This window comes from Protopterus annectens, chromosome 12.part0, assembly GCF_019279795.1.
Source record: "Protopterus annectens isolate FY-2018-M chromosome 12.part0, PAN1.0, whole genome shotgun sequence".
In the NCBI taxonomy this organism is placed as follows: domain Eukaryota; kingdom Metazoa; phylum Chordata; order Ceratodontiformes; family Protopteridae; genus Protopterus; species Protopterus annectens.
In genome coordinates, this window is record NC_056746.1 from 275,135,321 (window position 1) to 275,149,753 (window position 14,433).

At 39.4% G+C, this 14,433-nt stretch overlaps 1 protein-coding gene across 1 annotated transcript in view; it reads right to left on the minus strand.

The window, feature by feature from the left end:
• Positions 1-586: 586 nt before the first annotated feature.
• The window catches only part of ADCY9 (adenylate cyclase 9), a gene marked incomplete in the record, with an annotated part of 859,264 nt that continues 845,417 nt past the window's right edge, over positions 587-14,433 (minus strand). Inside the window, 1 exon segment of the mRNA XM_044089334.1 lies at positions 587-2,093. Within this exon segment, the coding sequence (XP_043945269.1) occupies positions 917-2,093 (1,177 nt within the window).

Genomic DNA, 14,433 nt, shown 5'->3' on the forward strand with positions numbered 1-14,433 from the left:
GGCTCAGTCTTGCAGCATACCAAAGAATTAAACATGGTTTCAGTAACAGAACATAACCTCAGAGTGCAAAGTGTTTCCAACAATGCAACGAGGTCCTAAGAAGGCAATAACATGCTCTATCCACCAGTGCTAGCTCTGCTATGTTACTGTGATAACCAAGTACCCATCTTTATTTATTTATTTTGTTTGTTGGAAAAATGATATCCCCACTTTGAATCTGATTCTCAGAATAAATAACAAGGCCTGATGGCTTCAAGCACCAGCACTATTAACAATATACCAAGGTTGCCAAATGCTCTTCCCTTAGTACTACTGATATACCATTCTGTTATCGGACTCCTCCCCCCCTTAGTGTATTGCAGGCACCTTTATAATAATATTCCATCTTCTGAAATAGAATTCATAATAAAATTACAAATAATTTTATATATAACAAATGTGTGTGTGTGTGTATATATATATATATATATATATATATATATATATATATATATATAGACACACAACAAAACAAAACAAAGATAGCAAAAGAAAACTCATTTTATATATACACAAATCTATATATATATATATATATATATATATATATATATATATATATATATATATGCATGTGTGACAGAATAAAAGTTATAAATGGTGCAACCATAGCCTAAATGTGTCAACTCCTGGTACAAATTCATTTGAACATCAAGCTGCACAAGAGGCTATGGAGTATGTAAAAGGCACTTCATATCCTCGCAATAGCAGATACATAATTATGGAATTAATAGGTCCTGAGGTGTTGTGATCTACACAGCACCAGGAAACACTGAACCATACAAGCAGCTGTATAAATGTTCCTCATTACAAGACAGCAGCTAAAAGCATCTGCCTCAGGGATTCCACTGGTCAACAGACAGTTCAACTGGGAGCCTCAGAGATGCTTAGAAGTCTGTGCATGTGAAAGTCTGTCTGTTCCATCCACTTCTTTACTGTGGCCTTCTGTATTTTTTGTGGTGCTTGTGTGTCTGTCTTCTACCTTAACAGAGTTACTTTTGAGTTTCTTGGAGGCAACTGGCAGGATCTTGGCCTCCATGATATCAGGACATTGCACTGTTTGTTCTGTGTTTTGCACAGATGGCACCATGCTGGCAATCTCATCTGTGGGAGACCGTCCAATACTACCATCCACCTGGATCCGGATGTCTGGAGAAATTGACAACTGGTGATGAGGCACAATGCCATTGTCTATAGATTTTGGGAAAAGAAATGTCTTCATCTGACCTTTGCCTTTTACATTCACTGTTCCCCTGTAGTCAAACTCATAACCCATTTCACGAAGGACGCGGTAGCTCTCTTCACTCACCTGAATACGGCATTCCACACCAGTGGTGTCCATCCTACTGGCTATGTTTACTGTATCACCCCAAATGTCATATAGCAGTTTGGTGGTGCCAATTACACCAGCTGTTAAGGGTCCATGATTAAATCCGATGCGCAACTTGAAATTAAACCACAACATGTCCTTGTTGAAATTGTCAACTACTCTCATCATCTCTCTGGCAAAGTCAAACAGATTTTGCAGATGACTGTGAGGATGACTGCTGTCTTGGCAGTGAGAGGCACTAAGCCCTGAAGCAGCCATGTAAGTTGCTCCAATAGTCTTGATCTTCTCAATGTTACTGTATGGAGGCTTACTCAACAATTCATCAAAGTCACCAATGAGCTCATTCAGAACTCTGTAACATTCTTTTCCACCTTCAAAATTCTCTTCATAAAACTCGCTGAAATTGACAATGCTGGCAAAAATCACACCCACATTGTCATGGTTTTTTGAATAACTCTGAGACACCTTTAACTGTTCTGCAACGTGAAATGGGATTATGTTGCGCAGTAGCCAGTCAGCTTGATCTCTCAAGCTTTGGATCGTTGTGCGGTGAAGGTCGGCTTGTACATTTCCATGATAATGCAGCCGGTAACTGACTTCAAACTCACGATTCAGAAACCAGACCAAAAGCAAGAGAAGAAAGAAGGCCAAGACCAGTTCCCAGTAAATAATGCCTCCAGTTCTTCCATCAGCATCTGGTACTGAACTGTTGAACAAATTCTCCCTGCAGTGAAACAAAAATGAAGAAAATTTAAAAAAGGAACATTACTGAAGGTGTGATTCCATCACTGCTTCTCCTCCATTAAACTGCACTTTGAGTGCTTTACAAGTTTTGCTGATTTAGGATCACAAGTTAACTGACAGACAATATTTTTATATGGAACTTTGCTGTGTCTGGCTATACATTAAGTGAGATGTCTGTGTAATTCTTACTTAGCATATATTACTGTTTTCGAAAGAAAGGTAATTAAAGTCACTAGCAATGCTGGCAACAGATAAGCAGCCCAATGTTGGAGACGGACCATACACTATATAAATTAACAGGTATAAAACAACCTACACAAAAGAAAATGGGGAAGATGGTGAAAAATTAGTTTGAGTATATTATTACCTCAAAAGATCTTCATTGTTTTCTTCCATAGCTATGCTATCTATCCTTCGTGAGTTTGTCAGACATATCAATTTTCATACAGTATCAGCACAGCATAGTTTATGTAATTTGCACCTAAGATTTCATAATACAGCTATACAAATATGATCAAGTGTTCAAATGATAAAGAGATCACAGCATATAGAACAAACAGAATACCAAGAATGATGTCAGAATCTGGAAGTCCTCTTACTCCATCCTCTGCTGCATTATCTCCTTTTGACTTTTTTTTTTTTTTTTTAAAGGCAACAGTATAAACAGATTGTTATGCAGAAAAAATACTGAATTATTAAAGCAGAAGCCCAACACTTTTGCTAACATTTTAATGTAGTAAAGATGCAAGTGTGCACATGCTGGAACACAATTTCATATCTCTACCGAAACCTGTCCACTAATTCAAAAAGCACAGCTCAGATGTAACTCAGTCCCATTTTTTAAATTGCTTAAGAACATTGTATTCTGCACTGCAAACAGTTCACACTGCACTATCACTTTGAATGAAGCTGGCATACACAGGCACACAAACAAAAACTGTACTGTCAGAGGTGAAAAAACTGAAATTTCATAAGTCAAACAAGGCTAACCACATTTCAAAACTCCAATGACTTTTTTACTAACACCTTTATTTTATTTATTCTCATTTTACATTTGTTGACCGGGCAGGTCCAGCTGGATATATTTCCATTTTCAGTAGAGGCCCGGAGAGAAAAGCTTCACATATAAACCACCACCACCACACAAAAAAATGTTTATAATAAACAAGAAAGGCATTATAGTTTAAATTATGGGAAGACTATGTGACACACTACAATAATACATCATACACCTACAGATCATTTTACAGTATGAATATCTAGGGCAACCCCAAGACATTATTAGAATACATTTAAATCCTTGGTTATTCTAGTTTACTCCAGACAGTTACTATTTCCAAAGGGTTAGACAGTAACAGTAGAAAAAGGAAGAGGTATAAAGAAAATGGCAGGAATACTACCTTCAGGATACATTCATAGCCAAGTAGAAAAGATATCTAATTGGTGCCTAAGTAGTAGAGATAACTTATAGGTGCTACTAATTCAGAGGAGTAGACAGGAAAGAGTGGAGGAAAGTAGGAAGTTAAGAGATGACAAAGAGAAATCCAGGGGATCAGTCTGGGTAACAGCAAGGGCATAGCCAGTGAATTTTAAGGTGTTTCTTAAGACTTTGTTTAAAAGAGAGGAAGGGATGGAAGAGAGATTAGGTCAGATGGCAAGAGATTCCATTGTTTTCCAGCAGTATTGGAGAACAGTGAGTCCCCAGCTAAGTTGTTAGACTTGGTGGTACTGGCTAGAAGTTTATTGGAGGAGCGTATGGAATCAAGATTCCTATAGGGTGCTATAAGGTTGTTGAGTATTGGTGTGTTGTTGGGTTGGTAAAAAAATCTTATGAACAATGGTAAGTTGGGAAAGTATCAGAAGGTTTTTTTAGTTCGAGCCAGTCTAGCTGGTGAAGGTTAAGACAGTGGTGAGTTCTATATGTGTTTCCAGTGGCAAATCTAGCAATACTATTATAGGAGTTGGCTAGTTTGGTAAGATATATTTTTTTTTTAGATTAGTGTATATGGGTGCTGCATACAGAAGAGTTGAAATTAGATGGGAGTGGGCAATAGTCATTCTGGCTGTTGGAGTTAAGAAAGGTTTTATCCTATATAGGGAGCCCAGTTTTTTATTAACAGTTTTAATGGTGTTATTATTGTGATTGTCAAAGGTGAGGTTATTATCAATTGCAATCCCTAATAGTTTGGTGGAAGAGTCAGGGGATATAAGAGTGCCATTATTGGATTGAATGGAGAAATCTATGGGGAGGACTTACTGTTTGTTGTAAACAGTAGTAGCTTGGTCTTTTTGGTGTTCAAAAGAATGCACCATTTCGAGAACCATGCCTCTACTGTGTTGAAAGCTGTCTGGGTTAAAGATTGAAGTTCAGATATAGAGTTGGCAGAGCATATGATAGTAGAATCATCAGCATATTGTATACAGGTGGTTTGAGGAATAGCTATTTGAAGGTCACTGATGAATGAGAAAAGAAGAGGACCAAGAATGGAGCCCTGAGGGACTCCCAGGGAGATAGGAAGGTGAGATGATAGTTGATTCTCCCAAAGAACGGCTTGCTGTCTATTACTAAGGTAAGACTTGAACCAGAGAATTGCTTTGGCGTCAAGAGAGAGAGATGACAGAGTGTTTATGAGTAAGAGATGGTTAACCATATCAAAGGCTTTAGACAGGTCAAGGAAGAGTGCTGATGAGAGGCTGCTATTATTGCAGTTATTATTAATGGTGTTGGTGAAGGATAGGAGAGCTGTGGTGGTACTATGAAAAGGCCTGAAGCCATGCTGACAGTTTGCTAGAATGTTATGTTGAAGTAAGTAGTCCATTAGCTGATGGTGAACGCATTTTTCCATAATCTTGGCTAATGGAGAAAGGAAAGCTATAGGCCTGTAGTTAGAATAGTCATTAGAGTTACGTCCTTTGTGTAAGGGAATAATGTGGGAGATTTTCCCAAGATCTGGAATAGTTTCTTCAGTTATGGTGCGGTTTATCAGGATGGATATAGGATAGGCGGCTACTTTAGCTGCTTGCTGTAGGTATTCAGATGGTAACTTATCGGCAGAGGGGGTGCAAGGCTTAAGTTTGTGGACAAGTTTTTGGATGTAAGAGGTAGAGATGAGTTGTAGTTGGAATGTTGGCAGAGTATGAGGTAAGGAGTTAGGTAGATCTGAGTTGTCTGTAGCTAGTTGACTGGCTAGAGTTTGTATGGTGTCTGTGAAGAAAGTATTAAAGGCATTGGCAGTTTGATGGGAGGTATTGTTTTCTGACCCTAGAGGGGAAGGAGTGCTAGAGTGGCCTGGACGAAGGAGGTTATTCAAGCTTGCCCAGAATTTTTGTGGATTACTGTGGTGAATTTGCTGCAGCTTGCAATAGTAGCTTTTTTGTCAGAGAGGATAGCTTTTTTGTAGCATTTCTCAACTGTCTAAAGATTTGTTGATCTGTGGTATTTCTGGTTGCTCTCCACTTAGCCCAGGATTTATTTCCAAGTAATATTTTTTGTCTGGTATCTTTTGAGAGCCAGGTGGCTGGTTTGGATTTTGTTCTAATAGATCATTTAGGTGCATGCCTGTCGAGAATTGTTAAGAATTTGTTATTGAAATATATAGCAGCTTCTTCAAGAGGGAGAGTTTTTAGAGGGTTCCAGTCACAGGCACCAAGTTCCATTTGAAATAATACAGGCTGAAAGTTTTACTTGGTTCTAGAAGTCCTGTAGTTGGGGGCATTGGTAATGTCATTCTTTTGTCTTATGATGTAAGTAAGCATGTGATCACTTACATCATCAGGTAAGGTCCCTACTTTATAATTATGTTCTTGTCTATTGATTAGTATCCAGTCTAGTATAGTTTCTTTATTATTTGGTTTGCTAATTCTAGTGGTGGTGGTGATAGTTTGGTTAAAGCCACGCAGATTAATATGAGACGAAGGATTATCTGTAATGATACTATTCCAGTCAGTATTGAAATCTCCTAGAATAATAGTTTATTGTGGGACAGTAGTAGATATCCAGCATAGGGTATCCTCTATTGTAGTAATGTTATTACCTGAGGGTAGGTAGATACAGATTATGTAAAGTGCTTTGGTGGGATTGAGTTTGAAATCTAGTGATTAAGAGTTCAACTTTACTATTTTCAGGTGGGTTATAAGGTATAGAGGAGATGTGTAGTTCATTTCTAAACAGTAAGGCTACTCCTCCTTCTTTGCATTTGACTCTGTCGTGTCTCAGTATATTATACCCTGGGGGGATTATTTCATTATCCTTAGTTGTGGGTTTTAACTAGGTTTCTGTAAGACAGAGGATATCAAAGGAGTGAATATCCAGAAGGGCATAGAGATGAGCAACTTTGTTGTTAATACTGCGGATATTGAGATAACCTATTAGTAAGAAGTTAGAGAGACTGGTCTGGGTAGTAAGGGTGTTGGGAGAGGTACTAAGAATAGGTGAAGTAGAGAGATTAGAAGGGCTTGGGTTAGGGTGGATGTCACCATCTTTTAAGGTGGGAGAGTTTAGTGCAGAAAGAGGGTTAGAATTAAGGCTAGGTAGATATTTCAATTTTTTTATTGTGGGGTGGTTTAATTTCATGGGTATAAGTCGATGATATTTAGGTAACAAGTAGCAGGAAGTGGAGGTGATATTTATTTGGGGATGGGTAAGGGCATTGTTATATATAGATGTTTGTTTAGGAGAGTAGTTGAGGTAGTAGTAATTAACCTTTTCAAAAGAGGTGAGGAGATAGGTAGTGGTGAGGATAGGTATAAGAGTGGCTAAGAGTATTACCAAGGATAGGATAGTTTTAGTTGTTGTAGACATATTACTTAGTAAATGTGAACTGTTTCTGCCAAGTAGGGCTAGGATGCAATAGCATCAGATAAGAAGTTAAGATAGGGCAGTCGAGAAGAGAAATGCTACAAGTAGAGGAGTTTTCTTTAAGTAGTATATAGATAGGGTAGGGTAGTAACGAAAGAGAAATGGGAAGGCTAAAGAAATTGTATAATGCTAAGGTAGGGTAGAAGTGATGAAAAGCTTGTATGGGTAAAGAAGTTGTTTAGGTAGTGAAGAGTTAAGGTAGGATAGTAAAGAAGAAAAATGCTAAGAGTGGAGAGGCTGATGAAAGTAGTACAGGTAGGGGTAGTATGAGATAGAGTACTGGAAAACTATAAAAGGATGGGTGTGGCTTAGGTAAATTAACTTGAGTCCGGGATAGGTTGGATAGGAGAGAGGGTGTGGTTTAGGCAGTATAAGGCTAGGACCAGTGGGTGGGAATTGGGGGTAGCGGAGTGAGCCCGTAGGGCGAACGGAGCGGGTAGAACCAAGTGGTGCTGAGAGGTAATCAGTTGTACAGTGAGACTGTAATTTACAAAACTTTAGTAGGTATGTGGCACTTATTAGAGACACTAATTTCTGTGAAATACTGGTGGAGACCTTTTTGTCTACTTATTATGGGAGAAGGAATAAGAAGCAGTAATATAGCAGCAATCTTTAGATAAGGTAAGTTTCTAGCTCTTCTGTCTTACTGCCTAACTGACTTATAGGTTAAAGTCTGCAATTTCCTTTCAGGGGAGTTAGCTATGTAAAAAGTTAAACTTGGATAGCTGAAAATAGGTTCATACAGCAACTCTACAGAAATTTAGTATACAGTTAAGATACAGGGATTTCAAGCTGTGTATGTTGCTGCCCTCTAGTGGCAGAACAAAGGAAACTACACCTAGTCTCAGAACAAGTTTGTGAAAAGGGGGGGGGGAGGGTTGGATGGTCTCGGGGTAGGTCCACGAGTACGCTGGCCCAACAACAGGAATATGATAAACAGTATAATATTTTAGAGTTACATTAAAATCAGTAGGTTATCACCTACACAATGAGGCAGTAGGAAGCACTTCTAGGTATTCCAGGGTGGGTTCTACCGATAGGGTATACTTTCAGTTGGGAGGTTCCTTAGATGTACTAGGTAGCTGTTGGGAAGATAGCCCGTGTCACAGCACAAGGCTTCAAGACAATGAGGCAGTAGGAAGCACTTCTAGGTATTCTAGGGTGGGCTCTACCGATAGGGTATACTTTCAGTTGGGAGGTTCCTCAGATGTACTAGGTAGCTGTTGGGAAGATAGCCCATGTCACAGCACAAGGCTTCAAGACAATGAGGCAGTAGGAAGCACTTCTAGGTATTCCATGGTGGGTTCTACCAATAGGGTATTCTTTCAGTTGGAAGGTTCCTTAGATGTACTAGGTAGCTGTTGGGAAGATAGCCCGTGTCACAGCACAAGGCTTCAAGACAATGAGGCAGTAGGAAGCACTTCTAGGTATTCCAGGGTGGGTTTTACCGATAGGGTATTCTTTCAGTTGGAAGATTCCTTAGATGTACTATGTAGCTGTTGGGAAGATAGCCCGTGTCATAAAACAAGGTTTCAAGGGACAGCACACCACGCATAAAACAGAGGGGGATGTTCTACCAAGGAGTGTAGGTTTAAAAACCTATCTTACTTACTTATCACCTATCTTAATCCCTGATTTCTATCACAGATATGCCTACTCTACATGAATCCACACGGGTAGTTGTTAACCCACCAAAGCCAAAGAACCGTTTGTTACAAACTCAGAAGTATGCAGTCATATAAAGCTGGTACTTCCTGGATGTGGTTAAAACTTTTGCAGTTATTTAATTTTGAACTAAAGTTTCAGAATCCATGTGCTACTGTGGATGATGTGGATTCTGTATGCATTAAAATAGTGCGAAAGTTAACTGGAAAATTAAGGGCAACTCTGATCCAGCCAATTAGAACAAATTCTATTATATATTTACGGCATAGCACAGGCAGAAATTTAAAAAAATTGTTAGAACATAGCATATAAAGCTAATATCAGTGAAAAAACACTAGGGACAGCTTTGTGGTGTAGAGGGATAAAACTCCAACTATAACCCAAACAACTTTGGATTCAGCAGCAATTCAGGTTCTGGAAAAACTAGGTAGGGTGGGGGATGGGAATGAATGGCCAATGTTGTTTCTCCCATGTTGAGGAAACATAGTTCTATTTGGCTTACTGCCGCCGTGCAAGTAGAAACTTGCTCATCACCAAATGGCCTGTACCAGGGTTTTGGCAGCCTCCTTTATTTCATATGAGGTAGCAAGGACGTTCATGGGTAAGGTAAAGCATGCTCCCACAGTGATGTGGGTGCTCATGTTACCTACCTGAAGTTGGGGTTGGGGCTTAATTGAAACGTCTAGCTGTTCAAATTAATGAGGGCTTCTTTGTAAACCCTAGGACAGATAAGAAAGGTGACAGTGGGGGAGGGGTGACAGCCAGTGTGCTTTAAGGCTGTGGGGGTAGTCAGTGGTGACATTAGCCTTGTCCTATAAGTCCTTGAGGTGCTAGTGGGAGTGGCCTGTGGCAGGGGACTAGTTAGCCACTCTGATGGGCAGAAGGTTGCAAGGAATCATGATGGTCCATGGACAGCTGCAAATTTCATCCTTGCTTGTATAGCAGCTCCCTCTGGTCAATTCTTGCCAGTGGCCACTGTGTCAATGACACTGAATGAATGGGCTGAGACTTACTGAAGGAAGGATGATAACTGGCAAGTGGGGAGGAATCACCAGGTATGGTTCTTTTTGGTTTGTGAAGATACACCACATATACCGACTGATCCCTATGCCATCTACCACATACTAACAAAAATGATGGTTCAGTGGGATGTTTCAGGTACAACTCTCATCACATTTTTAAAATGTTTGCTCCTTTTTGTACTGTAGATGGTGTTAGAGATACAGATAAGGTTTCAGCAAAAGAGGGAATCTGAGTGGCAATTAAAATGATCTGCTGCAAATCTACCTGGCATTATAAATGTAAAAAATGCTCTAAAGCAGGGACCACACCGGTTAACAAATAGTTAAATGGCTTGTATTTTAAAAATATATATTAAACAACAAAGTTTCATAATAAAGTACATTTTAAATGCATTGTGTGGAATACATTTGTGTTAAATTCACAGCACTGTAAGAAGGTGTCATTTAGAATATGACTGAATTCTAAGAAAACAGTTCATAATTTCCAAGCACCCAGACATGATATGAACACAAATACTGAGGGCCAGTCTTGAGTGAAACAGAGAACTAAGGACAGCTCCCAGTACCCACAGTCCCTTTTGCACCACCTCAATGCTTTCCCCCATTTCCCTCTCTTAGCCAACTCATGCCATCAAAAGTGACTTTGTTTTAGCTTTCTTATTCTTTCTCCTTCCTAATAAAATTAAGCTGGTGGTCTGGAAGCCAGTAGGCTCCCAAAAATCATGGGATTCTAGATGCACTGAGGTGTTCTTTAGAGGATAGAGAGATTAAATTGAGTAGCTGATGGATTTTGCTGGTGAGCTAAGTGCCCTGCTGGGTGGTCTGGGGGCTGTTGGGCTTCCCAGAAGCTATATGGCTTTAGATTATCTGTTGCTGTATTTTACAGCACTTTTCCAACCTTTTACTGTAGTGCTCATTATTACACTTCTACTGAACATTCTGTACAAAAGCTCAGATCTGTACTACTGCGACTTTGGGGGGATGATGAGTTGCTTTTACAAACATCCTACAACCACATCTGAAGATATGGACTTGTCGCTACACTCCTTACAAATTACTGTGTGTGTGTGTGTGTGTGTGTGTGTGTGTGTGTGTGTGTGTGCGTGTGCGTGTGCGTGCGTGGGGGGGGGGTATATGTATGCTTATAACAAATTCTGCAAGGCAGTCTTTTAACCAAAGTTCACTACAGCCAATACTGAAATAAACCACAGAATGACAAAGTACAACTGTATAAATGATTTACCATAAATGTTGCTATTTGAGTACATCAGTGTTGCAGTACTGAGTCTTGGAATTTCATGACATGCAGAATTCTGCAGTCAGCCTGAAGACCAGAGTCTTTCACCATCTCCCAGCTGGACATCCACCCAATGTCAGGGATTTAAGTAGTATGTCAGCTGGCGCCATGTTCAAGTCTTTCTTCTCCAAGTTCCTAGAGATGTGATGATCCTCAGGCAAACAACAACCTGTCCAACTAGCTCTACTGAGACAGACAGAACCCTGGGCTAAAGTAGTAGAGGAAGGACATAGGGCAGTGATGAGTGAAAAGAGGGGAACCATCCTAAACCTTGGGTAGGGAAAGACATGAGAATGGAAGGAGGATGGGAAAGGTACTGCAACACTGATCTACTGGAACATCCACAATAGTGTCAAGTTATCTACACAGTTGTAATATATTCATCATAGTCAGTGCTGTATTACAGAGTCTTGGGAAGATTCCCAAAGCTTTTATTGGGGAGATAGGAAAGTTTTTTCTGAGGACAGCAGGTGCTGCAGGATGGCACCAGCATGACCAAGTCCTATAGAGAGATCTGGATAGATAAGGAGGGGAACTCAGATGGGTTGGGGCTAATCTATTTGCATCTATGACTTGGAAAGATGGGACTTAGGGGAAGACAAGTTTCAAGTCACAAGTGGGCAGATGCAATCTCAATCTGGTTCACAGATAATTCTTTCCTTACAGCCATCAAGTGGATAAAGACCTCAACCTTGGCCACCAGAGCTATGGCACTGAAAGCCGTGGCCTGCTTAGCAGCTTTAGACGCAACCAATGTCAATCTAGTGTTGACACATGAAAAGCAGGCCTGAGTCAAGGCAGCCTCTGGAGGGATCACACCAGCAGACTTGGGCCTAACAGCAATCGGTCCAAGGGGCTGCAAGGGTATCTTACCTGTGTCAGTGATCTCAAATCTGGGTGGGGAGTCAAACACAATTGTCTTTGGCCTCCCAGACATCCTCTTCCTTTGGGTGCTTATCCTTTTTGCTTCTTAGGGATGATGGCCTGGGTGCCGGCAGACGTCATGGCATTTGAAAGTATACCCTGTCAGAATCTCTAAGTGCTGGTGGAAAGATTCATCCTTACACCTACTAATCATACTACTGAACCTACAAGGCAGTTAGGAATGCCATGTTGGGGGAACCTAATGAAAAAAGGCAATATGAATGAAAAAAAATCTTTGTTGGGAATTTGTTTCTTGCATGAAAGTCAGTTAATAACCGCCGTGAACATTAACGAATTGAACTACTACTTGAACTAATTGAACAGACTACTTGTCTCTTCTCTAAAATCCAACAACAAATCTGGGGACTGCCTGTTTACTAACTCAATTGGAAACACTTGGAACAAGCTTGCTAGAGAGCTAACATCCCTGTCATCCACTCCACTTTTTAAAAAACTGAAAATCTTCCTAAAATCACAATGGCTTTGTCCATGCTCTAAGCCTGATGGACTCCATTTCTCCTTTGGCTTACCACTTTTTAGCCTGTTTTACTGAATTCTTCTTGTGTGGTTCTTTTTTTCTTTCTATTTTCTTAACAATTTTGTTAACCCAGGAAAAAACTCCCTTACCTGTGTTTATATCTGCATCATCACTGTACTGGCAAAGAATATGTTTATTAAATATGTTTATATTTGGCATTATGACTGTACTGGCAAAGAATTTGTTTTTTTAAGTGTGTTTATAGTGTAGCTGAGCATTATTACTTTAATATACTTTTTAATCTTTGCAGGATTTTGTTTACAAAAGTTTTTTTAATTGTAATTGGAGCTTTTTATAAAATTTCTTTATTGTAATTGGAACTTTTCTCCCTGGGCCTCCGCTGAAAATGGACATATATCCAGTCGGACTTTCCCAGTCAACAAATGTAAAATAGATAAAATAAATAAAACTAGGTAAAGCAATAAGGAAGATCCTCAATACAATAATTATCTGAGACACTGGTAATTCAAACTGACTTATGGACTAAAGACGTCAAGTAACACAGTCTTGGCATCAGATTACATAGCAAGAAAGAAATAAAGATTACCTCCAACATTCTGACATTGATTGCATTGCCAAGGATATCTGTCAGCTGGGGGATAGCGAAATACTCTATATGGGCCAGCCACAGGGTTCTGCATCCCAGGAACTCTCAAGACTTAGGCATATGCAACAAGTGCCTAACAAAAAAAAAAAAAAAAAAAAAAAAAAACATGGTGTGGAAAATAAGTCCTATGCTGACCGCCTCAAAGATTTTTCCTTATATTCAGTCTCCTTCAAGCTGCTGACAGGGTAACTACGCCTTGTCTACAAAGCATCCTCTGATCCAGCTTTGCTGCACATCTGTAAAACAAAAAGCATCAGGAACACCCAGATCTAGGGGCCTAAACCTTGCCTTCAACATAAACAGGACATGTTGGAGAGACAGGTATGTGTCTTAGAGGCTCCCCCTTCTCTGGTACAGGCTTCCCATCCATGTGAAGCAAAGTTCATCCTGCACTTATTCAAGTAAAACTTGGGACAGTGGATGGGGAACCTTAAATATATCCCCTGGTCTGGCACCTATGTGTCTATTATAGAAAGGAAGCTTGCAAATGCTCGGCCACCCATGCCCAATATATATACATATATATATTATATATATATATATATATATATATATATATATATATATATATATATATATATATAGATATAGATATAGATATATAGATATACACATAAACAGACTCACAAAACCCTTGAGAATCAAAACCTATCAAACTTTATTAGGAAGCATGGCCAGGCTTAAAAAGGCCGCTTGGAGCGACAGCATAGTACTCTATTATGATTGACTACAATGAACATGCTTTACTAACATACAACACAGTTTAGGCATTATAAATATAAAACCAACCTAATATTGCACATTACAATTTTTTGCCAGAAATCATGCTAAGACGGACTTCCAAAAGTAATGTCCTGACTACAGCTTTCCCAATGTAATTACGCTGCTTGGATGCTGGCAAAGATAAATTAGGAAAATTAATGGAAAATCAACCACAAAAGCAGAAGACGACAAGGAAAAGTTTCTGCCTGGGAAGAACCTTGCAGGTGTTCAGCCATAAGCAGTTCATTTTGCAGCATTAATACAGGAGACTGCTTCCAGTAATTTAGAAGAAAAAAATAAATGAAATGCACTCAGCAGTGCTGAAAACATGTAAAGCATAGGAGGAATATGTAAAGTCAAATGATAAAAAGATGGAAATAATAAAAGTTTCAAATAGCCATTCTGATGAGCTAACAAAACTGCAGAAATCAGTGTGTGGAATGAAGGAAAGACTGGATGAGCATAAGGCTTTCCCAACAAGAACTGTTTCAAAAAACAGCAGAGTTAAAAGACAAAGCACACAAAGAAAACCTGAGAGTTATTACTATAGCAGAGAAATTGGAAATAATAGGCTGCATTCATTTTATGAGAGTATACCTAAGCTACAGGACCAGTGCTCCACAGGAGGATTTATCTGAGAGGACAAA